This window comes from Manis javanica, chromosome 7, assembly GCF_040802235.1.
Source record: "Manis javanica isolate MJ-LG chromosome 7, MJ_LKY, whole genome shotgun sequence".
Classification (NCBI taxonomy): Eukaryota; Metazoa; Chordata; class Mammalia; order Pholidota; family Manidae; genus Manis; species Manis javanica.
The window spans coordinates 25,215,999-25,241,721 of record NC_133162.1 but is presented as its reverse complement, the minus strand read 5'-3'; the positions used below and the strand labels follow the sequence as shown (position 1 = coordinate 25,241,721).

The following is a 25,723-nucleotide window of genomic DNA, read 5'->3' as shown; positions in this document are numbered from 1 at the left end:
TAAACTAGGATGTTGAACATCTTTTCATGTCTTTATTGGCCATTTGTATATCATCTTTGGAGAAATGTCTATTCAATCTGTTGCCCATTGTAAAGTCCTTTATCTGACTGAAGGGACAGAGGTCTTCCCATGGAACCCCAGTGAGTGACTACCCAGGGGGAGATTTTCCTTTTAACTAGAATCTGCTGGGGCTCTAGCATTCTGCCATGCTACCAACCTATTCTCGTGACCCTGGGCCAATTACATAACCTCTTGAGCCTTACTTACTGCTGTCAGCACTGACCGGAGACCATCGGAGGCAGACATCTCTACAATAAGAGGCCCAAGTGGTCAAGGAAGTCTACTGTCTCTCTTCATGGTAGACTGTGCTGTGCTTAGAGCCCCACAGTTCAGAAGTCTGTGTAAATTCTTTATGTGTGATTTGCAAATATTTTTCCCATTCTATGGTTTGGTTTGGTTTTCATTTTCTTAATGGTGCCCTTTGAAGCACAACTGTTTTTAATTTTGATGAAGTTCATTTTATCTATTTTTTTCTTTTGCTGCTTGAGCCATTGGTGTTTCTTAGTTCTTTTAGGGTCTCTGTTAAAGCTTAATATTATTTTGGGTCAAGAATGAACATTATTTAGAATAGAATCCTTTAAATACTTTTATTATGGAAAGTTTTGAACATACACAAAAATAACGTGGATGGTAAAATGAGCCTCCCCCCGTACCTATCACCCAACTTCAGTTTATCATCATGGCCAGTCTTAATTTTGTATGTATCCACTTTTACTTTCATTCATTCCTAGTAAAATTATTTTCAAACAGACTGCATACTTCATGTCATTTCAACCATAAAAAGTTCCACTTGAATCTTTGGAAGATAAAATGATTCTGTTCCTCAATATAACCAACATACCATATCACACTCTAAAATGTTGACAGTAATTCCTTAATACTCTAGGATAGAATCTTGGATGTGAGAATTTGGATTAGATCCAGGGATAAAAATACTATTAAGAAAATTCAGCTGATTATTTTCTTCAGTTTTCTTTTTTTTTTTATTAAGGTATCATTGATATACAGTTTTCTTCAGTTTTCATAATTAGTGAGCCCTCACTAAGTATTCCATGACTTAAAAAAAGAAGTTACTCCCCAGCAGTGCCCTTCAGTCCCCTGAGAATCAGAAATGCTCTTCCAACCACAGCCTTCTCTTATTCACTTGGATCAGCTCCAGAGGTGGAGTTTTAATCATGGCAAACTCCTTTTCCCTTCTCAGAACGTTCTTTGTCACTTTTTGGACACACATAACTATTTCCAGCCTCTGCCCAGTGTATGAAGTGAAAGATTAACTTATGACTTTTGCCCTCAATTTCTAGTTTAGGGAAAATTTTTGGAAAAATCCCATTCTTATCTGAGATTGCATAAATGTTTGGAGAAGCCTGAGAAAATGAGGAGACCCTGTCAGCGCATTTTCTCCTCTTTTAGCTCTCGAATGGTGTAAGCTGCACTCCCCCTCCTGTGCCTGGCTGACGATGCCTGCCCTCCAGGGGCAGTATTTGGTGGTTGGGGTGGGGTGTCTCATGGCTGATGAGCAACGCTGCTGAGGGAGAACTGGAACATAGAGTTTGGAGGCTAAAAGACACCGTAGAGATAGTGATGCTGTCAACAAATGTTCAGTAAGAGAGGTGGTACTGTTCAAAATGCGGGAGGTTTAGGGCTGAACAGGCTTCTGAACTGTGGGGCTCTTCAGAGGCTTTACTGAAAAGCACATGCCTGCTCTGCCTCCAAAAGAGACAGGCTTCTCTGACCATGTGGGACTCTTACTGCCGAAATGGCTGCCTTGGAGTGGTCTCTGTGCAGTGCTGAGAGCCGTAAGGAAGCCTCAGAGAGGTTAAGTAACTGGCCCGAGTTCACCAGAATAGGTGGTAGCATGGCAGAACACCAGAGCCCCAGTAGATTCTAGTTTACAGGAAAATCACCCCCTGGGCAGTCTCTCACAGAGGTTCCATGGGAGACCTCTGTCCCTTGACCTAGGAGACCTAGGTCTGGTCCTAGGTCTCTTCACATTTTCAGACCTTCCATGTAGCATCTGGCAGATGGGGATAGTAACAGCTGCCTGGCCCTAAGCTGACGACAGGAACAGCTAAAATGGATGTGAAAGTGGTTTATAAACCTCAAGTTCTACCAGGATGATGACTTACTGTGTGTGTCTCTTGCTGTTTAGTGCCACCTTTTCAGCAATATTGAGCACACCTTGCCCAGAATGTACATCTTGAGCAGAAAGAAAGAGTTGGAATAATGGATATAAGTGGAAAGATATTGGCAGCTGCTATTTTTTAGGGAGGGGCATGGCTTGCACTGACTTTCCTTCTTGCTTTGATGAGGGAGGCTTTCTCAAAGGCCCTTCCACCTGGTTTCCCCTTAGCTTTAGGCCTATATAGTAACATCTCTCTGCTCACTTCTGCTGTCTTCATGATTAGGCCCCTGGGTCAAGGTGTTTTTGAAGTGGTTTACCTTCTGCCATCATCCTAGGTTGCCTCACTCTCTGTGGCCTGGGAGTACCAGGTTCAGGTGTGGCCTGGGACTGGGCATATATGATGAAAGGCCCAGTGTGTCCTGTGTCCGATGGGATGCCCTCTCCGGCTTCACCACCTTTACTTATCATTTTACTCAGGATGTAAATCTGTGGGAGGGATGATTGTCTTTATATTTTCTTCTGCTGTTTTTGACTGACACAATCTAGACCTGGAGTAGATTTGATTACCAAATAGCCTAAGGAGGGAGGAGGTAATATTTGATTTACATAAGATCCAGGAAATGAGCAAAGGCATGGTGCCAGGAGCTGCATTTCCAGCTAGACTTTATTATAAAGTTTCACAATCCTTTTTAGCAAAAAAGGCAGTTTCCAGGTGTTGCCTAATGGAGTTACCTGGTGAATGGGAGACAAAACCAGGAGCAGCTTCATCCTGTTCCCTGTAATCGGCAAACTGTTGTTGTGGGGGTTAGGTCATGTCCCAGTTTACCTTTGAGTAAGGGATTTTTGTTTTTGAGATGGCTTAAGTCCTTTAAATTCTTCAGCTGAAAAATCATAGAGGGCCTAATTGGTACAGATAATGAGACACACGGACAGCCTACTTGAGGGCCAACTTTGTGTAGGTAATAGCGACACACAGAAGGTTTCCCAATCTGTGCATCAAACCCCATGAGCTCAGAGTAACAGTCACATGCTGTTCTGGACCCAGAGCTGTTTATCAGGTTTCTGTAGCCAGGAAAATGTCAGCCGCCACTGTTTGGGGATTCAGCTTCATTTTTATGATCTCTTCAGTCTCTTCATCCATGTAACAGTCTTCTCAAGGGCCTATTTTGTGCAAGGAGTTGCTTGATATTATAAGGGACACAGAAGTGAAAGTTACACGTCTTTCCCTTAAGTTACCTATGCCTCAGAAGATGAGATAAGCCTGAGAATAAATAAATGCTGAGTTTATGAGCACATGAAAGAATGAATAGATCTTCCTATATAACAGCACAACCAAGATGGTCTCTCTCTGCATAATGCAAGTGATTGCTGTTGAAGACCTTACACCAGAGGATCTAGAGCTGCTTCCAGGGACTCGGTTGAGGTGCCTTTAATAAAAATGACTATGGTGTTAGCCCTTTCTGTGGGCCACCGCTGTACCCATGTTCCTGCCGAAAGTGGACCACATATCTCTCTTTGGCTCAAAGTTCAAATGAAAGGGAAAGATGAAGTCAGATAGAGTAGAGACCTTAAAGATGAATTTTCCCGATAGACTTCTCTTTCCAGGTTTTGTCTGAGTGTGTACCATGTAGTTGATGTGACCTATGTCCCTCCTTTTGTTCTTATTCTGGTCTTTGGTTTAGGGAGCAATTCAAGAGAAGACGTGAAATGTGTTGGTGGACAGCCTGAGCTGTAGAGCTGTAGCTTGCTGATTTTCATGTAATTCTTGGCTACTTGCCATTTTGGTTGGGTTGAACTCTTTCCAGAGCAGGAAAAATGAACCTAATATTTTGGTACAAAAACAAACAAGGCTGCTGTTGTCTTGATAAAGCTAAAGTTGCAAATCCAGTAACAGCCCATCAGCCACCAGTGACAGCCTTCTGTCAGTGGTAAGTTTCAGAGACGCCTGGACTCTAGAGCGGGCGGTAAATGTCTATCCATGAAATGATATATATTTATGGAGTGATTCATTATCAACACATAAGGATTTTCTTATTAGAGGGTTGAGAAGCAAGAGGTAGAAACCTTAGGAAGCTGTTGTAAACTGGTTTCAGCTTCTGCTAGTTTTATTTCTATTGAAAGGACTGGATCTGTACCATGGATATAGGTATCTTCCCTCTACATTCCCCACCCGACAGAGTGGAACAAAATCAACTCTGAGATTTAATCGTATTTTAGTAGGGAACACAATTAAACAAGCAAAAAGAGAGCCTAAGTTACTTCGTAAAATAGAAATTCTTGTCCGCGATATTCATGGTGCTGCTGTAGTCATCAGAAAGAAAAATGTGTGCATCAGTTGTACTCGTAAAGGCACATGTTTGTAAGGCCTCTGTGTCTATCTAAAAGTGATCCTGCCCCATCTTTTGCCTTTCTCCGATGCCCTCTGTGTCCTTGTTTCCCTACTCCTGGCCAGGCTTGGCCTGCCTCATGTGCTCATCTTCCCACTCAAAGCCCTCTGTGTTATTTTGGTATCCATCTCTTGAAGCAGCTTCTTTGGCCATCCTGTCCCTCAACAGCCTCCCTTCCTTGAGCACTTCTTGCACTTGTGTCTCTGCCTCTCCCTGCACAATTATTACAGAGTGCCTGTGTTTGTTTCTGCATTGCTGTCCTTACTCCCCACCTGGGTAGTGAATAAATAAGTCCTCCAGGGCAAGGCTAATTTGTCCAGTAGTGCATCCTTCTCATTCCTTGATATATCCTGGGTGGCCCCGTCATATGTAGATTTCAGGTTGCATATGACGGGGGAAGGGTCAAAATAATATCAACATACTATCTCCTTGCATGTTGAAGCCGTTTTGGAGCCGCACAGGCCTGGTTGAAATGGTGGCTCCATTGCCTACTAGATATGTCTCGAATGAGTTACCTAACCTCACCAAAGATCACGTTTTTCCTCTGTAAAAAGTGAGATACCAACATACATTAGAGTCCTCCCTCCCTGAAATACATCATCTGACATTTAGCAAGTGATTACAAACTTTAGTTAAAGGCTGTTGGTGGGGCCATCTTCCCAGGAAGTCTCAGCAGTAGGAAAGCATCCACAGGTTTTTATGGACGTCTTGTGGAAGAACCAAGCCCTGTGACTTGGAGAACTCCTTGTCCTGCTCAGATACCAGAAGCAGAATGTTTTCGTGCCTCGGCAGGCTTGCTGCTAGTCTGCCCTTGTCCGGCCCCAGAACGCAGATAAGCTAGTGTTCTTGTTTCTGGCAGCCAGGCAGTCCTTACATTTCTTCTTGGCAAGGTTTTGCAAATCTGGGTTTGGAATTCTTCCCATGGCATTCCCCAAAATAATTACCACAGGCTTCTCTTATTGGTGCCCAGCCTCCTATTCATGACGTGAAGATGTCTCGGTTTGATTTCTTTTGTGGCACTTGTTTTGGTTTGAGGGTTGAGATAGTGTTCAGTTTGAATTTTTTGAGTCAGAACTCTAAGGCATTTAAATATGCCTGGGCCCAAGCTAAGAAAGATAAGAAAGGTCACTTATCTGAGATGTTCTGTGTCGGCATAGCAGCCACTACAAAGCTAGTGGAAATAAAATGGCCTTAGGTCTGGAGATTATTTCCTACCCTAGAAGCCTGGAAGTTGCTGATCTGTTCTGACAAAAACCTTTTTATTCAGATTCCTTGATTTTGAAATTAGAAACCCCCGGAAGTCAGGCCTAGTTTCCTTCAGCCTCAGCGGTCTGAAGGCGGGCATATGCAAATAGGTCCCCAAGTTACCTGAGCTCCAAAGCCTGGGAGATCTGCTCCAGTGTGCTCCTTGTGTGGGGTCCAACTGTGTGCTGGGGATGGGTGAGAAATTCAGGAGTTGCCCAGTCATTTACATCACAGAACTCTGGCCTCAAAGTGGGTCAGAATGAGGAGAGTCTTGGGGCTCCGGCCTCTGACACCACACTTCGGAACACCTCTGTCAGATCCAGTGTAAGTGGCAGTCTTACAGGTAGGGTTCTGGGGCACTGACCATGGATGTGCATACCCATCTACTTAGTGTTTGGCTGACCCTCAATTCTGACTTTTTCCCTGTTGGTAACTTCTGGTCTAATAACAGGACTCCTGTATTACTGTAAAGGAAGGAGGCTTTGGAACCAGAGACTGTTCAAATCCTTGCCCTCCTATTGCTAGCTGTGTGACCTTGGGCAAGGTTTCATATGCCTCAGTTTCTCAATTCCACAGTAGGGATTATTCCTACATCATTAAGTTGTGGCTTTAGTGAGATGTTGGTTGAATGGAGTTCCTAGCACAGAGTCTGGCTCATTGTCAGTACTGAACAAATAACCATCTCTCTGTGCCTCCATCCCAGAACTGAAAGACTATAAATGCATAGGCTCCCTTGGAAAACGTTGTCAAAAAATTCTTAAATCAGCTACAGTGAAAGATTGAATTCCACCAGCTGTGAACATACATGCTGTTGTAGTAAGTCTTCTTTAATAGTTAATCAGAATGCAGAAGGTTTCAATATCACTATCTTTGGGGCTTCTCTGAAGTGGGGAGGAGGGGACTGGGTCAAGAAGAAGGATGCCTCAGACACTACTTGGGGCCATAAATAGTTGTTAAACAGTTGACAACATAATCCTGCTTAATTCTGGTTTGCAGAAACTTTCTTTTAATTTCTGCATTATTAGGCAGATGATTAAAATTGTTTGACTTACCTTTGACCCGCCATGTATGAGCCTGCATCAGTTACATAAAAGGACCCTTGTTTTTCAGACTAGCAGAAATTACTAATGATCATCTTGCCTCTTAAATTCCCAAGCTGACTAGTCTGTCACTGGGTTGTAATATTTGTAGGATGTGCAAAAAAGTGAACTCACCTTCCTGGGATGCTTGCATTTGCCAGATCAAACCTATTTTTCTCCTTATCCCCCAAAATCTCAGTGCACAGTGAGAGTTAGCAAGGGGTTGGGGGTAAGGAGGAGCAGATTAGTGAGAAACAAGTCATTATTAGCAATCGTTTTGATAGAGCTTATGTGGTACTGGGCTAGGTGTATTGCTTTGGGTGTAACGTTGCTTTGCACACAGGAATTTATAATCTTGTAAGAAGGTACAGGTAGACAATGCTGATTAGAAACACTGCCTTGAGTAGCATCCATGAAGGGATGATTCATTAGGGGCAAAGTAGGAAGCCTATTATGTGATTCTGATAATTTAGGTTGAACTTCTACAAAATTACTTTTGGATTTCTGGTAATTTTGTTGCAATGCCACTGATTCGGAGGTCACTGCTGATGACTATTATTTAGAAGTGTGGAATGTTTCTGTAGCCATCAGAGCAGGGCTTCTTGAGTGCTGTGCTCGTGGTGGTCTCCCCAGCACCTGGAACAGTGCCTGGCACACTGCGCGTTCCGTAGGCATGGAACAAGTGAATAAGAACACCGATGCCTTGGTACTCCTTCCAGAGAACTCCTTCCAGTGTCCTGTGAGGTAGGTACAGGCAGAGTTGCCCATGAAGGGCTGAGGGTGCCCTTTTCCTCCGGTTTGGCTGACGGTGTTAATAATGCCGCATGTGTTTTGCGGTAGTCAGAGGTTGCCAGGGAACTGAAGAAAGGAAAGGAGGGCATTGAAAGTGGTTTCTTTGCTCTTCCCTGTGTGGCTGTGCCTCGATGTCTGGGCCTGCCTGTCTGGCAGTTTGGCCTGTATGTGAGGGTGGTAGCAGGGCATGGGATGTGTCTTGAGAATACATATTTACTGAAGAATGGCTTCCTAGTTCCCAGACACCTGTAGCAGCAGAAGCCACTTCTGTCCACACATCACCCTCTTTCTTTTCCATAGCAGTGAGGCTGCAAGTCATTTTCATAAGCCTCGAGGAAGTGGCTCAGCTGGGTTGGCTCATTCATTTCCTTGTCAGTAAAGTTGCGACCTTGACTGTCGGTGGGAGACCTGCAGCAAGCACATTGTGTGTCTGGCTGGATTCACTAATGATTGAAGAGTACTTTTGGCAACTCACCATGGTAAGTTGTGTTTGCTGCTAATTTACTGGCCTAGGTGGGGGTGATTGGTAACCTGATTTGCAAGAATCATTTCTGATTTCTCTGGGTCATGCCCAGCAAGTGCCACTCCTGTGGAGGCCTTTGGTAAATGTCCCTGGAAGAAAATTGTTGTACAAAATAAAAAGAAAGATGAGATATACTTGTTTTGAGTGATTGAAAATAGAAGAAATTTGCAACTTAAGTTTTATTAGAAAATAACTTTGGATTTATAAAATTCCTTTGAAGATTGTTCTCCTTAAGAGTCATTTCTGCAATAACAAAATCCAAACAAGGACCTTTTGTTCTTTCCTAGTGTTATCTTTGGTAGAGGATTCAGGGCAGAGAGAGCGGTTGTGACCTGCTGCTGGGGAAGGCTAGCCAAGTGAGAGCTGGCTTACACCACCACTGGCTAGGAAAATGCAGCTCAGGATGCCAACCCCAGGGCCTTTGCTTCTTGTGCAAAGCTTTGCTGTTAGCCATTTTCTGCATAAACTGAGTTCAGAGAAGAAAGCATGATAAACTTAAGTTGGTGAGCTTTTCAGAAGCAAGAGTATGGTTTAAATATAGATGATCTGCTTTACTGGCAACTTGGAGGCTGCAGTGGGACTTGCTGTACCTTTTGTAAGACAAGTGAGGAAAGATGTTGGCACCTGTACATGCCCACTATGTTTATGAAATATAAACTCTCCTGTAGAAGTGAGGACTTGAGAGGTCAGTGTCCAAGGTAGCACATCCTACCTTAGCTGGGGAAAAGGTGCCTCTCCAAGCCCTCTCTGCGAATTGCCTCAGTCTGTAGAGAAAGTTGGGACAGCCAAGCTTAATGGGCTATTATTTAGTACCCACTCTGGCAGAGGTGGGGGAAGAAAAGTTTCTGTGAAACTGAGAGTCACTGGGCTTGATTTTCTTTCCCAAGGAGGAGAAACAGTACCTTGGGAGCTCTACAGCCAGTCCTTATTCAGAGAAATGCAGCCCTTTCCAGCTTTAGAGACTTGATTTACATATACCCGGAGCAGCTCAGAGGCGAGGGGAGCGGAGGGGAGCTGGTAGGTGGGCCCAGGGCTAGCTGCCCTGGATTTACAGCGCATTCTCCTCAGTATTCCACAGCAGCTGTCTGGAGTTCTTTCTGCTGTGCCTGAACTGATGTCATTTCCCGCTTGGCAGACAGCTTGGGCTTTGCTGCGTCTGAGATAGGTCACGAGAAGGTGGGGGTGGGTTGGAGCCAGGCGGGAGGAGAGCAGGAGGGAGAGTGCCTGCTTGGTCCCAGCACTCTGTTTACTTTTCTTCTTTGCTAAGGAAGGCCGGTTCACTGGGACCGCTGAGCACGCAGGCCCACCAGGGGAAATGCTCATTCCAAGACCTTAACTTCTAAAAGCCCTTTGTTCCAAACGTTAGTGTGGACGATGCTCTTGCAGGATGCCTTTCCTTTTGGGTCTTAGACAGGTAATTGAACTGTTACACGTGGATTGGGTTTGGGAAGGGATGAAGGGTGGGAGCTTGTTCACTGTATTACTGCTTTGGGTGGAGGGAACCTTTTAGAAAATGTTTCGCAGTTACAGCAGGCCAGCTCCCTTACAGAAATCCCCAGTCTTCCCTCTGTGTTTGCTAGTTGCTTCTTACATCCAGAGCCATGGTACTCCTAACCCCCAACATCTCTGAGGTTTCCCTCGGGGCCGTTTGGTCTGATTTTCCACTAAACATCATAAAGCCATTTCCAAAGCTTTATGAGGGGTGAGGCTGGGGAGGGAGAGAGACAGTGGGGTTCTCAGTCAGACCCCCTTTTATTCCTTCTTCATTTTGATTTGGCTAGTTAGAGATTTCTTCACAGTTCTCTCATTCTGAAGAGATTCTGGGGACCTGGGGATCTTCTAAAGGGAAGGGCTCCCAGAGGCTTTTTCCTTTAAAGCATGTGGTCGGATCGGCTGTGTGGCTGTGGGACATCCTGGATACCTCAGAGGGATGGAGTGGGATTGACTACACTTTGGCCCTCCTGACCGGTTTTCAGAGCCAACAGACCCCTGTGGCAGAGAATTGATTGCCTTGCAGGCTGCTATTTGAAGTAGGGGCACTAAACTATAGCCAGTAACCTAGTGTGGAATGAGAAAACAGTAGCGAGCAACCAACTGCTGTCTGTTGAGAACACAGCTGTTGCCAACTATTTGTTCCAGGGCTTCTCAAAGTTGGCCACCCCCACCCCGTTTGGTCTGAGAGGCATGTCTGTGTCGGAATGTGTAGCTGTTACTAGTGGCGGCTCTAAGGGGGTGGGGATGGACACACACCCTTGGTTGCCTGTTCCTGGTGAGGAAAAGCCACAGCTGAGATCAAACCAGAACCCTTATAGAGAGTCGCTGCTAGGACTGGTTTCATCTTGCTCTCAGAAAAGTGCTATGCTAGGTGAGCCAATTTCCCTTGGGTTGCCTGAAATTCTTTTCAAAGTAAGCTTCTCTGAAAAGCTCCATATAGTCTATTACTGCCTTTGTTAATCTTCAGTGTTCTTTTGATGCAGCTGATAGGCAAAAAATGGAGGCCCCATTTAAGCACCTCCTCTGTCCCCCAAGAAATGCTGTCCTTTTAATTAACCTATGGGCAGAGCGAGCCCTGGCAAGGATTTTGAGCAGCGTTAGAAATAGGATGGATGAAGCATCCTATCTTGCTATGTCAGCAGGTTGGAGGGAGCGGGTGGAAACTGCCTGTTCCAGTGGAAAGAACAGGGCTGGAGAGCCAGAAAGACCTGCATCCATATCCTGGCTCCTGACTGCCCTGAACTTCATCTTTGAAGTGGAAATAATAAAACCTATGCGAAGAGTTATTGGGGGATTTCACCAAAGAATCCATTTAAAACATGAGTACCTTGGCTGGCTGAGAGTAAACATTTAGTAAAATGGTAACTGATTTTTATCTGCTTGGTCCTAGAGGATGCAGGACCACAGGGGTACTAGAAACCAGAAGCTGGAGGACCAATTCCTTTACAGAGGTGGAGGGTGTAGTGGGCAGCAGCCCTGACATCTGGCGATTACCGGTTTGCATTGACTAAGAGTTGGGAGGCTGTTGCTATATTGTACCGATACTCTGTTAATCTTATCTTTTGAGGGGGCAGTGGGGGCAGGGCTAATGTACACTAATCTCCACTCAGCTAAGTGAGAAGATGCAGTTGTGAGTAGAGTGAAAGGCTGGTTGGTTGTCTTGGGGAGCATGTCAGAGGGTCAACAGCAGGTGAATCTTTAGCTCTTGTTTCTGAAAGGGTTCGTGACAGAAGGCAGGCCTAGAGGACTGCTTGCAGGCCCTCTCTGCCCTAGCCTTCTGTGATTCAAACTTTGCCTATAAAAACCTTGAATATTTTTGGTTACATAATTTTGTATATATTCCTAGCATTTCTGTGTGTGTGACAGTGTAACTATGTTCTTTATTGGAGCTATGGAAAAAAGCCAGCCTTCTAAAGATTACTTGATGATAATTCAGTTTTTAAAAAATGACGCAAAGCTGTCTATGCTATTAGTCTTTATCATACACAGCATGTATGTACTTCGTATGTTCACCCCCCTTCATCAACATAACAACCTGTTTCTACAGAAGTGCATGCTGAGGCTTATAGAAGTTAAACCACTTGCTCACAGTGTCCCATCTAGCTAGAGAAATGGTAATTGAGGTTTTTTTTTTTTACCCAGGTCTTTTGATTCTAAAGCCTGGAATTTTTCTTCACTACCTAGACTGCTTTAACCAGTATCTGTGAGAGTGGAGTAGGATTAATGCATTGTTCTAGTTGGGAAGTATTTTCTTAAGGTTGCTTCTAAGTGGCCCAGGTACCAGATAAGACATTGCCTGTCTCTGTGTGCCTGTTTACATTTTACTCTGGAAGACTCATGTGTGCAGCATCTCCTGAATGCCACTGCACGGAGATTTTGAACACATAATGAATGTTCTTCCATGCAAGGCACAAAGGATGCAAAGATAAATAAAGCACAATCCTTATTTCCAAGAAACTCACACACTAATGCAGTAATTCTCAAAATGTGTAAAAATCACCAGTGAGTAGGGCTTATTAAACTGTAGATTCTGCAGGTCTGGGTCTAGGGCCCAGGAATATGCATTTCTGTTAAGTTCTCCCAGTGGTTCTGGCACAGGTAGTTTCTGGCCACACTTTGAGAGGTGACCTGCCCCACCCCTGCCTTTAGTAGAAGGGAAATCATTACAGGACAGTTTGCTGTGACTATAACAGAGGAATGCCCAGTGTCTAGGATAACAGAGGGTGAGAAAGCATCTAAGTCAGGCAGTGCATTGGGGAGGTGAGGGGGGTGTGCAGGTGTGTCTGGAAGGCTTTCCTGAGAAAGTGGTATCTGATGTGAGTCTTGAAGAATGAGTAGTTTACCAGATACATGAGCTGGGGAAAGAGCATTCCAGAGAGATCAGGTTGGGAGTATTGTCTTCTCTTGCAGATGAGAAGGGAAACAGTTATCTCTGAGTCTTGGTATTAATAAGTATATCTGAGGCAAGACAAGGACCTTGGCTCACCAGATATTGGTGTCCTTTATGACACAGAGAATGAGGAAAGTGTTAGGGCCTTCAGTCTTATAATGAGTGTGGCATGAATTTAGTGTCTGTGAAGAGCAGATAGGCTGTGGGCTGTATTAGTTCTTCCATGCAAGGGACAGCAGCTCACTGGAAGCTACAGTGTTGATTAAAGAATATTCCTTTTCTCTGTAACATCTTACTACATTGATAGACAGTGACTGCAGTGGAGGGGTAAGGACTTGAGAATGTGGGTGGATGTTGAACCACTGTGTTGTGTATTTGAAACCATCATAAGATTGTATATCACTGATACTTTAATTTTAAAAAATGAGGGCGCAGTAAGAAATAACTAATAAGATAAGGCAATTATAATAATACACTGTAATAAAAGTTATGTGAATGTGGAAAAAAAGAACAGTCTTTTTGTCCTTAGAGGACTCAAGTTCAGAAGACAGTCATGTGCTGAACTTCCTGGGCATGGCACCTTGTACCAAATTTTAGATACAACACGCAATTGAGTATACTATCCTCTTCTCTTATTCACTGGTATAATCAGAAAATGAGCTTTCAGGTTAAGAAAATTCATCAGGTATACCTAACAGATGGATTACTGAGTTTCAGAGAACAAGATTACAACAGAATATTCCTTGTGTTCTGGTTTGAATGAATCCTATTTCATGTTTGATTCAGAAGGCATTGATTTTGTAATGCCGGAGGATTCTTAGGACCAACATTCTATATCTGAAAAGTATTGTGCATCTGTTCAGGTCAGAGTATGTTGTAGATACAAAGAGTTTTAAACTCCGTCCCTCTTGTGAAGGGGTTTACAGTCAGGTAGGGGAAGTAGCAGGTACGCAAATGACGGGAACATTCTCTTCAGGTGGTGGCAAGTGACATTAGAGAGGCACAGAGTGCTACAGAAGTTGAGAAGCGTGAAGAGATGATTTCCTGTCTGTGGCCCTTCCCACAGTCCAGCTGTCTCAGTTGTTGCCTTGCTCTGTGGGAGGGGTCACTGTCCCCCAACTTGTCCTCACCAGTGAAGTGAGGTAATCTGTGATACTAGAAATGGGTAGTTGCCATCAAAACCGGGGTGAGTCTGGAACCCCTTAGGCATTGTGCTCTTGCCCAGGAAGTGTGTCTTTGATAGAGGCACAGGGGACCAACTCCTGGCCCCAGGGGCTGCTGGCATTCTTAAAAGGGGGAGCTGGTACCCACAGGTCCTTGATTGGCTTGATGCTGAATGTGATGGGCACCAGAGTGTAAAGCCCTGGTTACCCCCTGGATGTATGAGATCTTAGGGTCTTACGGGGGCGCACTGACAATGCTATGGTGTAAATAAGCCCAGAGCTGCAAGGTGGAGCCAGTAAGAGGGAACTTGCAAACTTCTAATTTAAATGCCTAAACTGCTGAATATTAGCCAATATTTATATAATACATTTATTATTTCATCATGAAAGCCACCCACACGGCAGGAGACTTATCTCCTGTATTTTATTTCCTTTTTGGAGGAAACTGATAATCAAGAATTTAGCTACTTAAGATCACGTAGCTAATGTATGGCCACGGTGTCCCTGGTGTCCCTGGAGGCCACATCTTCTCATTGTTGTCCTGCTTCTGCATGTTGCTCTAGTATGGTACCTGTACCAAAGTCTGCTGCCAGACCTGCTTCCTACATGCCCAGTGTTCTGCAAAGGATTGAGTGTGCCCCAGTCACCATTACCCTCCTGTGTGTGCTTAGTCTCTCTCTACCAGGTTCAGGACAAATTAAGCAAGACTCTGCTTAGAAGGGAACTGGCTGTATATAATGCAGCAAAAACCAAAGTGACACTTGTTTATACTACCAGAGGTTGAAGCCAAAATCCTTATCGGAACTGACTTATAAAAATCCTGTAAGTGACAGCATCACAGAGCACCTCAGTTCCCTGCTTAAAGGTGGGAAGGGGTGGTTCTTATGCAAGCCCTTTCCGGCGAATTTTCAAGTTCCAACCATCTCTGTTGCAAGAAGCTGCTTTTTTCATCGCATTCCTGTTATCAAAGCAAAGAGAAACCAGTAACTTAGTGGAAAAGAAGACTATCTGCTGATTTTGAAACTTTTATCTAGGATGGAGCCAAAGAAAACATTCACTTCCTCCAGTGATATCCCATGAGTTTGATCCACCCCCTCCCACCCCTTTTCCTTGAAGAGGTAAATTCTAGTCTAGGAAAACAGAGTAATTTGGGGCTGCTTTAGAAACTGTGCTATAAAATTCCTTCTGGCCTAAGTCCCTAGCAGCCAGATACTAGTTTCTTAACTCTCCCTGCCTAGCACTCCTTGGCTCTGTTTGTTGCTAATTTGTAGCAGCAGTGAGCTGAAACAGCCCTTCATGTGGACCTGCTTTGGCCATTTCTGTGTCCCTCTGTAGCCAGCTTGACTTACCCTGGACCTTATAAGAGGCATCTGTTGCTCCTTGCTGGATATGGGGATTCAACTGTGGGAGTTGACTTGCTTGACCCATCTTGTTCTTTTAAAGAGAGAGGAGGGGCAGTGGCAGAAAGCTGTGTGCCTTTCAGGAGAGACACATGCTTTGAGAACAGCTGGAGTGTGACACAGTGACTTCTTTTCCTGAAAGTGCCTTAGGGTTTGCTGGGATTATATTGCGCATAAGACATCGGTTCTCTTGGGCATAGTATCAAGGAGGCTAGAATATTTATTATTTGGTTCTCTTGCTTAATACACATACTCTCAGGAGCCTCCACTGAACTATGACACATGGTCTGATTCTTGGTTTCAAATACTGCTCAACTGATCATGTGGTTTTCATTAAGGGTTTGGAAATCCCTGGTTATGCATCAGGCAGTGGTGTGAGTACCCACCCTCTGGGTGTGGCTCTGGAGTGTGGTGGGAGACCCAGGAAAGGCTGGGACAGGTTGCCAACAAAAAGAGAATGTGCAGTCCCTCCCTCATCTGCGGGCGAGGTTCCGGAACTATGAGCCAAGCTCAGATTGTGCTGGTTTACTGTAAATCTGCCTGTCATGGCCAGAGAGCCTTGGGAAGGTATCTCAGCTGTCGTGTGAAAACACATCACTACAGCCTTGGCCTTACTCGCGGAGGACCCCTTCCTGCCAGTTCTTGTGCCATTGTAGCTAAGAGGCACAGGACAGGCCCCTGGGCTTATTTAGCCAGCAGGATCACACTTTCAGAAGAGTTGTACATGTCTGATTATTTGCTAGGATAGGTATACTTGTAAGATTAATAGTCTTGCTTTTGGGGAATTTATAGAGTGGTTGGGGAACCCATAAGGCAGTTAGGCAACAAGACTGGATTGTGGCATAATTGTGCGGTACAATTTGGCAGGAATAGTGGTTCTAAACTAGGGGCAATTTTGCTGCCTTCCCCCTTCCCCCCAGACATGGGACAGTTGGCAATATTGGGCACTGTTGTTTGTCACAACTAGGGGAATATAGGGTGTTGCTACTGGCATTTAGTGACTAGAGGCCAGGGGGCCACTAAAGCTCGTGCAGCGCACAGTAGTCCCCACAGCGAAGGTTATCAGGCTTCCTGGGGTAGCAGGGCCAAGGTGGGGAAACTGGGCTAGAAACCACCCATGCACGGTGTAGTTCACTCTGCTTAGGAAGCAGTCACATAAGTCATGGGCCTCAGGGAAAGTGGACTGAGATGTTTTAATAAAGGGAACATGGGTGTACTTTTTTCTGCTGAATTGTAAGCAATATGTATTAACTATCTTCCCAGAGATTTAGAGTCTCGACCATTTGGTCGCCCCAGTGGGCAGGTACTGCGTCTTGTCAAGAGCAGGTAGCATTCAATTTTATGGCCAGCAGGTAAGATCAAGCCTTTCTGGAACTGACATTTTATCTCTCACTTTGAATAATCTGGATAACCACTCCCAGAAGGATAGGATCTCGGTAGTGCCTAAATTGGTTTACACAGCTTAAAGAACAATTAGGCTACAGTTATTTTAGTAACAGGCCTTATTTCAAGCCAGGTGCCTATTGCTGTAGCTTGGGATTATTGTAACCTATCTCTGATGATATACTAAATTCCCTCTTTTCTAAATCGTCATGATTTAGAAGAGTTCAGAAAGTTCTTTATTCATAGTCTTTTGGAAACATAACCTCTGGATTCTGAAGATTTTTTTGTTATCTTGTATCTGTTTGCAGGGAGACCATTTTTAACGTGACCCTTTGTCCAAGTAGAAGTAAATAGTTGCCTTGAATGGTGTTAAACTTTTATTGGCGATAAATTTCTGGTGCTGGTCTCCAGACAGACAGGCACACGAGACGAGTCCTATTATTTTGCTCTCAACAAAAGCCTGTTGCAGTGGCATGAAACTACAGAGAAAAAATGGAGTTAAATTTAGAATTTTGCTTAAAGTGAGAATTGTCTCTGGGCATATGAGAAAAATGTATGCTTTTCACAATCAAATGAAAACATGATGAATCTCTTTTAAAGTAGGTCAGCAAAAGTTAACTTGTACCTCATGTATTTCTGATCCCTTTGAAAACTCTACTGCTTTCTGGGCAAATAAGTATTTTATTTGATCAAGAGCCATTGTCTAGATATAGCAAAGACTTTGACAATCTAGAATGTAGTCACAGAAAGAATACTGAATCAAAAATCAGAAGAATCGGGTTTTGACAATCCTGATTCTGTCATTTGTAGCCTCAGGCTGTATCACTTCCATATTTATAACATGAGGGTGTAGCCCTTCTGACTTCTTACAGGGTGCTGGCTGGCAGGCTCAAATCTGAGGCTGCCCGTTAATAAAGCTTAAAAAGCTTAAGATTCCTATATTAAGTGTGTACTAACATTATTTATATCTGTGTGTATTGTGTATATAACCGTCATTGCAGGAAATCATGACCCTGAAGCTTTGCCACATTTATGAAGAAAAGGAATGAATTCTGTTGATTAGATTGTACTTAGTTAAGGCACAAGATGAACCAGAATATTTCAGAAAAGTTTTCAACAAAAAGAACTGAAGCATAGACTTTTTTTTAACCTAACAGTTTAGGTGCTATAGAGTTCTTCAATGGCAAAGTCTCTCTCTCATTGTTGTGCCGGTCAGCATCTAGCATGAAAGTTTAGGAGAGCCCCCAAGTATTATATTATTTCCATTAAAATGGGCTTTTAATCCAGAAAACTGTGTGGTCGCTCTGAATCTCAGACTCCTGGTTTTCTATTAAAAGAGGAATGTACAACAAAGGTAGAAATGCCTAGCCACCTGCTTGATAAACACAATCACTGAGAGGAACTTGGTTCTCTTGCATCCCTTGAGTGTTGTGGCAGGAAGTTTTCCTGATTCTCCAGATAGACCCCTCTTGCAGTGAGAGGGACCCTCTTTATTCAGGTATATCTATTTCACATGTTACGTGTAAGGTTGGCTTGAACCTCAGTGTAGAGAATTCAGATGTCTGCTGTTTATATTTTGGACCTCTGGACTGTGTCTTAACTCAAGATGAGGGACTGAACTTGAGAGCAGAAGGAGCTAATCAGATGCCCCCAGGGGCCAGGCAAAATGCCATACTTGAGTCAAGAATATGGGGTTATTAGATAGTAAGGATAGTTGGGGGCAGTATGGTGGAATCAGAGCCCGTGTACACCTGGGACTAGCCTAATAATACAGCCCCTATGGGAAGTGGGCCCTGAGTTTTCAAGAGAAGTTGAAAATACAAATTTCTGTATGAATCCTTCTCATTTTAAAACATTAACAGTTAATTCCTTTTCTTGAAAAGTTGGAAAAAAAAACGGTGCCACATGGAAAAAGAACTCATTGGTGGTCCCGGGCCGCCAGTTTGCAAGCCCTACTTTGAAGCAGGAGAGGCAATGATTCAACATGGGAAGAGAAGGACCTGCTCATGTGGGACCAGCTGTGGGCACACCATAGTCGACTGAATTGCCCTCCTGCTCTGTGGAATGCTACCTGCTTTTGTGCCCTTCAGTTGTCTGCCCCAACCCTTGCTAAAGATGCCATACTTCTCGTGCGTTTATTCTGTGGTAGAAGAGGCCAGTGATGCGGGGGTATTGGAGGTACCTCGAAGCAGGACTATTTTCCTTCTAAGTGTCCAGAGGTACAAGAGTGGCACATTAACCCACTGTCCTGAGCTGATACAGGCCTGCATGATCTAGGACAGGGACAAGTAGTCTTTAATAAATCCTTGGGCTGTGTTGCAACTTCGGATCTTTGCTCTGGGATTTTCCTATGAGGGTCAAGTGACTTTCTCTGCGCTTGTTATTAAGGTTCTTAATAGCAGCACAGGAAATGGATTTTAATTTCTTTGCTGGCTGCTCTGTTTGGGGGCTGTTTAATGAGGATCCAGTTACAGGGCAGCTTTAGCAGTAGAAGTACTGGTGTGGATTGGAGTGAACTTAATATTGTTTCATAAAAAATCATGTTTATGATCTATTATATATATTTTTAATGTAGTAAAGCAGAGAGAGTAAAAATAATTTTATGTGCCTTGACTCTAAGTGGCTACTCTTGGTGGAGGTAACTGTGTTGGGATGTGTTTGGGATTCTAGAATAATAATCAAGACTATTCCACTTTTACAGGGCAAGAACTGTGTATATTGTACATTTATTATAAATCAGGTACAGTTCTCAAACTTGAATATATGTGAACATAATCAGGGGAGTATGTTTTAAAATATAAATCTTCAGTCTCTGCCACCAGAGGTTCTTAGTCTACATTCTTAATAAATAACCCCAGGTGATTTGGGGCCCAAGGACCACACTTTGGGATGCACATCTCTATTTTGTTGCATGTTATTGATGTGTGTTTATTGCTACTTTGGGGCACATTCACTTACTTGTGAGTCATCCCGATTTGTGAGGCCTTTTCTGAGTCACTGTGTTACCCTTCTTCAGATTCGTGGAGAGTACAGTCTTGCGGAATCCCAGACAGACCTGTTCTAGGAGACTCTCCCAGGTTGAAGTAAATAGGCTCCATGGGACTCTTCAGCCGTCCACACTGCAACCAGATCTGGAAGCAGTAGCTGTCCCAGTTCATTCTGAATTTTTCTCATGTGTGTCACTGGCTCCAGTCTTTGGCTTTACCTTTAAGGTACTTTACGTAGGATATGAGACTGGGTGCTTTTAATCCCAGGGAACTGGAGTTGAGAACCCTTAAGGGGTAAAGCGCTATCAAATCTGATGGGTCAGGCTGAATCTTACTGGATTAGATTTATTGGCTTGGTTTGAGGAGCCTGCCCAGGTTATTTTTCCTTTTGGAAAATTACTGAACTCAACCAAATAGCATAAAAATTCATTCTTAGTCCCAGAGCGTACAAGACAGTCTTGGTTAACTTCTTGACAATGGCTTATCCTTTATAAGAAAGGGTGAAACTGAGTTCTCTTAGGTAGTAAAGCTTAAAGGGATATTTGTCATGTATAGTGTATGTTGTGAAGGATACAAAAGTAGTATGTGACAGTCCCCATTGGAAGATAGACTAACACAGAGGAAATAATAGGCCAGGACTCCTGCTGAATCATTCCTCTTCCAGAGCTTTCTTTCCTTCATCCCTGATTCACTGTAACCTCCTTCCACCCAGTGCAAAATGGAGGCCCTTGAACAATTCTCCCTCAGCCCTTCAGACAGCCTTAAAGCCAGTAGTATTAGGGGAAAAGTAATCTTAATTTTCCTATTGTAAAAATACAGGTAAGTCCACAGAATTTTTAAGAGTATTTTTTATGACCAGCTGCAAATCTTTTTCTCAGAATCCAGACCTGAAAGTACTATATTTTCAGAATTTGTAGATTTGTGTTCTGTCTAGAATATTTGTGTTCTGTCTAGGATAGAACACAACTGATTCTTAATGTTGCTTGCTGTGTTTTCTCATTTAATCATCTCGTATCTGTCTTGTTTACCTAGAGTCTGTTATCCTGTGGATACAGAGCGTTACCAAAATGAGATAGAACTTCACTCCAGTAAATGTGCAGTGCTAGAATTTGGTCTGATTTCTGGAAAGCCATTCCTGATTCAAGAATGGAAGAAAAGTTGATTTTGTTATTTATTCTGCTGTAGCAGCGACAACCTGAGGTGGACAATAAAAAGGGGCAAGGGGAGAAAGGCCTGAGTTGAAGAGTAAATAGGAGAGTTGCAAAAATAGGTTGTATTACTCACTCAAATCCCTACCAGTTAGGGAGAAACTAGCCCTTATAGTGAACAGTGAATTTACGAGGTCTGGTACTATTTGAACTATTGTACAAGGGGTACAAGGCCTATCCTCTATCTGAATTTTCAGCTATTCCTTTCCGACTACTGTCCCTGAGGTTCGCTGTACTGAGCCACACTAGCCTTCTTTCTTTGCCTTTAGCACAGCAAGCTCATTCCTGCTTTGGTGTCTCTGCAGGCACTTGATGTACCCTCTGCCTGAAACACTTTCTGCAGGTCTGCCTGAGCTGGCTCTTTCTCATCATTCAGGGCTCAACTCAGATGTCACTTTCTCAACGAGGCTTTTCTGGACTGCCCCATCTAAATAAAGCCTTTTGTCCTGTTATCCTGCTTTATTATCCTCATGGAACTTACTACTATTTTAAATTCTAATTTCATTTGTCAGTTTTCAGTCTTTCTCATTAGAATGTATTCAAGATCTTTTTGTCTTTGTTCTGTAGTTTCAAACAGTGTGCCCAGGTATGCATTTATTGTTGTCTGAAAATTTCAGTCAGTTCTGGACATTTTCAGTTATCTCTTTAAATATTGCCTCTCCTCTGTTCACTTCCTTCTCAAGCTTCTTCTTTGCTAATTTCATTTCCATGTATAACCCTTTGCTGCACAATCTTCTCAGATCTGTGCTCCATCCAGTTCACTAATTCTCTCTTTAATTTAATCTAATCTCTATGTAACCTATCTGTTTTTAGTTTAATAAGTTTTTTTATGCAAGTTTTCTTTTTTTCCTCAAACCTCACTGTCTTTTTCAGTATGTTTTTTCCTTTTTTTGTTGTTTGTTCTTTCTTTTTGACTTTGCCATTTGAAACATATAGTTTATCTGATCATTCTGTTACCTTAAGTTTTTTGGGAGGAGTCTTATTGTGCTATTTGTTGAATTTCCCAAGCCTTGTTTGTGGTGGATTATTTCTGCATAAATTTTTTATTTTTATTGTGAGCTAACTGTCAGCAGAGCTTTACTTGTGGGAATCCTCCATGCCCTGATTGCAGGTCTCCTCAAAGTTTTACATTTCTTCAGCCACATGTCAGGGTTATTGCTGACCTGGTACCACTTTTTGTGTTAAACTTTGGCTTGGGGTTTCTCAGACCACATAGGGGTATAATTAAAATATCAAATAAGCTTACAGAAAGGCCTATGATTGCAGGTTATTACAGGAGATATTTTTTTTCCTCTCAATTCATAGCTTTCTCATTGTCATTGTGTGTCAACAAGCTAATTTTTTGTAGTCTGCTCTCTTTGAAGGTCATTACTTTATGTTGGGGCTCAGTTCCAATTACATGATTTAGGTGGGCCCAAGAACAGTAAACAACAGTCTTCAGCACAACTGGAAAGGTCTTATCTCATTTACCACTCTGGTTTTTAGGTCCCCCAACATTTTTGGCCCCAGGGGATCTTGTTTTCTTGTAAGCTCAGCTATGTGATTAAAAGACTATTGTTGTATAGCCAGACATAGAAAAACTTCTGAAGTTATCTACCTAGTTATACTGCCAGAAGCAAGATTTCTTCCCCCAGAATTCTTTGCTCATTGCTATAGCTGTAGCATCTAGCATAGTGCCTGGTCCATTGGGAGGGGTTATCACTACATACTTGCTGTTTGATTTGTGGAATTGGATGTTTCCATTTCCTCATAGGGAAATTGTTCCTTTTCCCTGTAGAGAAAGCCAGAGATGGTGCTCCAAATTCTTTTATATCCAGCAGCCAAGATAGTTAGCATCCTGTGAAGTATTTCAGTTTTCTTATTTTTTATGTTTAAACTTTAAAACGTCACTACTTTCCTAAGGACATGAAGATACTATTGCCAGTTGCTAGTAAAACCCAGCCTCATAAATTGGCAAATTAAAACCATCCCCCCAGGAACATTACTGCCCATTGTCTTTTTTTATGCTGGCACTTAGGAAGTTCTTATGCTGATTAAATTGACCTTTATAGCGGTTCAACTAAGAATAGCAACCATAAGACATGGAAATTGTTAAGGCAAATGTTATTAGCCCCACAGTTCACGCTGCCACCAAAGAGATGAGATAATTTTTTGCATATGTGCAAAACGCATACTGTTCATCATTTTCCATTGTAAAAATTGTTCTTTCAACTCAGGGTTGGTTTTGCTCGCTTTGTGCCTGTGCTTTTTGTCTGGGGACCTTACGTGCCCTGTGTCTTGGAGCTGGTCACCTTGGGATCAGGGCTGAAGGCACATACCTATAATGAATGAGGATCCTAGTGGTCATGGCCAGTCATTCCTGAGGTGAAACTCCTCTGCATGAGAGCGCATGTAATCACAGAAAGTTTCTTTATGACAAGTTTTCCATTTCTAGCATTTTTATTCTCCTCAGCTCACCTACCTTCAGGGAGGTTGCATAGCCACTGTTTCATGAAGCAAACCAAGCACTGTGCTCATACTGGGGGTGGGGGCTGAGGATAAGGAGACAGAACCTCCTGCCCATAGGGAGAGCACAATTCATTCTCTGGTTCACCTCTAGAGAAAGGGGGTGGAAGGGATTTTTTCCTGCACACTCCTCAAGACTTGGCCTGAACAACATAATATGTGTAAAGTGCTTGAAAAGGCTTGGAAGAAAAGCCAATAATAATCATAAAGGATGCTGAAAATTTTTTGTATTTGAGCTTCCAATTGTATTCTCTCCATTTCCTTTTTCTAGTCTTTGTGTGTCTGGAGCAGCCTATATTGCTAGTGTACTCTGTCATTCTGAAATAGTCTAAGTGAATGCAAAGTGCTGTCTGATGGTCTTTCACGCCCAGTAATAATAGTTCACAGAATAACATTGATATTAAGAGCTCAGAAAAGTTAAGTAACTTACTCAAGCTCATACAGTTGATTAATAAACATAGCATATTAAGAGCTGGGCTTTGAACCCATGTCTGACCAACTCTTAACCACTAATGCTTTGCAGTGGATCTTGAGCACCTGGAGGTCCTTAAGAATCCTCTGGGTAATCCACACTTGATCAGGCTTCTGGTACAGGAAAGGGTGGAAGAGCATTAAGCAGCATTTGCACACCAGTGTGCTTTGCTCTCTTGAATGAGGGGAGATGGGGATTTCTTGTGTCCTGTATTGACTCAAGCCTGCTGCATCAGAAGGGATGGGAGGTGGGTAGGCTAATAAAGGTTGAAGGAGGCATGAGAAGGCATCTTAGCTAGTCCTAGGGCCATTGTGAGCCTACTCCAAGTCCTATCCTCTGCAGTGAGGACCAAACCCAAGAGCCAGGACCAAGCCCAAGGCTCCTAAGGTTTTCCTCTCATACCAGCAGGTTTCTCTGAGGAACTCACCTGGACACTCACACCGGACTACCTTCCTAATCCCGTTTTGTTTCTTGCTAAAGGTCAGGAGCCCACTTCCTGTCTTCTGTAATTGCCTGCCTGCTTTCCTTTTTCCTGCAGCAGGAAGTGACAGTTACCATAACCAAGACTATCTCAGGCAGCTTGGGCACTCTATCTGGGGTCAGGGGGAGGAGAACACAGGATGGGATACACAGAATAAAAAGCGTCTGAAAAACACTGTATTAAATGGTACTATTGCAGCTCTGCCCTCCCTGGGAAAAAGACAGTAGGGAAAGAGTGGGGTCCCGTTTATACCAGGCTTCCTGCCTTGGGGGATGTAAAAGCCAGAAGAAAAGCTGACACCACTAGAATGCTGCTTGTTTAGATTTCAGATGCGTTCCATTCCACGCCTCTCTTAAGACCAGTTGGCTGCCCTGTGTTCAGAGCCTGGACCTTGTCTCCTGAATTTTCTGGAGGCAGAAATGTTGCTGGATTCTTTCATGTGTTGGGGTGTAGGCAGCACAGCCTCTTTTAGAGTCTGTGGACACTTTGAACTGTGCTCTTGTGAGCCAGTGCCAGAGGAATGGCATTTCTGGGGCTGGTAAACTTGGGAGAAACTTTTTGATGTCCTTACGAAAGCAGCATTTTGCTCTGAAGTCAGAGAGGGTGTGCTCTAGTAAAAGCAGTGAGCACAGAACTGCTTTGACCACATGCACCAGGCCTCGAGGAGACATCCACCAGCCAGTCACCCCCTAGGCATTCTGTTTTGCTTATGGTGGACCCGAGAAGGTGAAGAGAGGGAAGAACTCTGTTGGCAATACTGCGAAACCCTCATTGTAAGAGTTTACGATACCTTTCCCGTGTATCCTTCCTGAACCCCTTTACACCAGAGTGTAAGGCTTTCAGAGACCAGGAGACACCAGGGGGTGTGTGGGGGAAACCTGCACCGTGCCGAGGAGCTGGTTTTTAGCTATGTCCTTCCTCTTGTCCTTTTCCTCTGGCTTCAGTTGCCTGAACTGTTGCTGCCTGGCCTCAGCCCTGTAGACAGTCACTGGAGTGCGTTGTTTATACTCTGGCCAAGTAGGCAGCATAGTAGACATCAAGGCCCAGTGAGGAGGAGCCGACCATGTGACTGAAGTTTCCAATGGCAGGCGTCTGCCCGGATGGACCCTGTGAGCAGGGCCAGCCTGAGGAGCAGCAAACACAATACTGTGGTTTTAGTTTCTTTGCTGAGCGGGATTTTTTCCCTTAACAACTCCAAGCTTCTTGAGGAGAGGGAGGTCTATATGTTTGCATCCCTCGTACCCATCATGGTGCTTGGCACAAAGACAGTGGCCAGTAAATGCATGTGTTTCCCTTCAGAATAAACAAATGTTGAAAGCCAGGTACAACAGATGACTTAGAGGTCTCATCGTATGCACTGTGGTCCAGACTACATTTGGGGCTCAAGTTCAGGTTGGCAGGTGGGTTATTCTAGGGTTCAGTGTGAAATACAAAACCACTTTTTCACCTCTATCCCCATTCCGGTGCTGTGAATAGAATTTGGCAAACTGCTGGATGGCTACTCAGCAGTGCCCTATCCTTAGCTGTCCCTG

The 25,723-nt window shown here is 43.6% G+C and overlaps 1 protein-coding gene and 1 long non-coding RNA gene across 10 annotated transcripts in view; one reads left to right on the top strand and one right to left on the bottom strand.

The window, feature by feature from the left end:
- Window positions 1-25,723, top strand: part of WBP1L (WW domain binding protein 1 like) — a 51,012-nt gene that overhangs the window by 10,260 nt on the left and 15,029 nt on the right. Inside the window, exons 2-3 of one of the 9 annotated variants that reach the window (XM_073240493.1) lie at window positions 24,119-24,190; window positions 24,848-24,964. The exons of 1 other annotated variant lie outside the window; for it this stretch is intronic. In XM_073240493.1, the coding sequence (XP_073096594.1) occupies window positions 24,119-24,190; window positions 24,848-24,964 (189 nt within the window). Of the gene's footprint in view, window positions 1-7,477; window positions 7,638-7,985; window positions 8,165-9,434; window positions 9,623-24,115; window positions 24,191-24,847; window positions 24,965-25,528; window positions 25,592-25,723 lie in introns of those variants that run through there. 7 more of the 9 variants (XM_073240492.1, XM_073240495.1, XM_073240494.1 and 4 more) reach the window with 7 other exon arrangements.
- Window positions 14,152-17,502, bottom strand: LOC140850363 (uncharacterized). Its single transcript, XR_012133057.1, has 2 exons — window positions 15,105-17,502; window positions 14,152-14,713 (listed from the first exon to the last, which is right to left on the bottom strand). It is a non-coding gene; the product is annotated as an uncharacterized lncRNA (long non-coding RNA).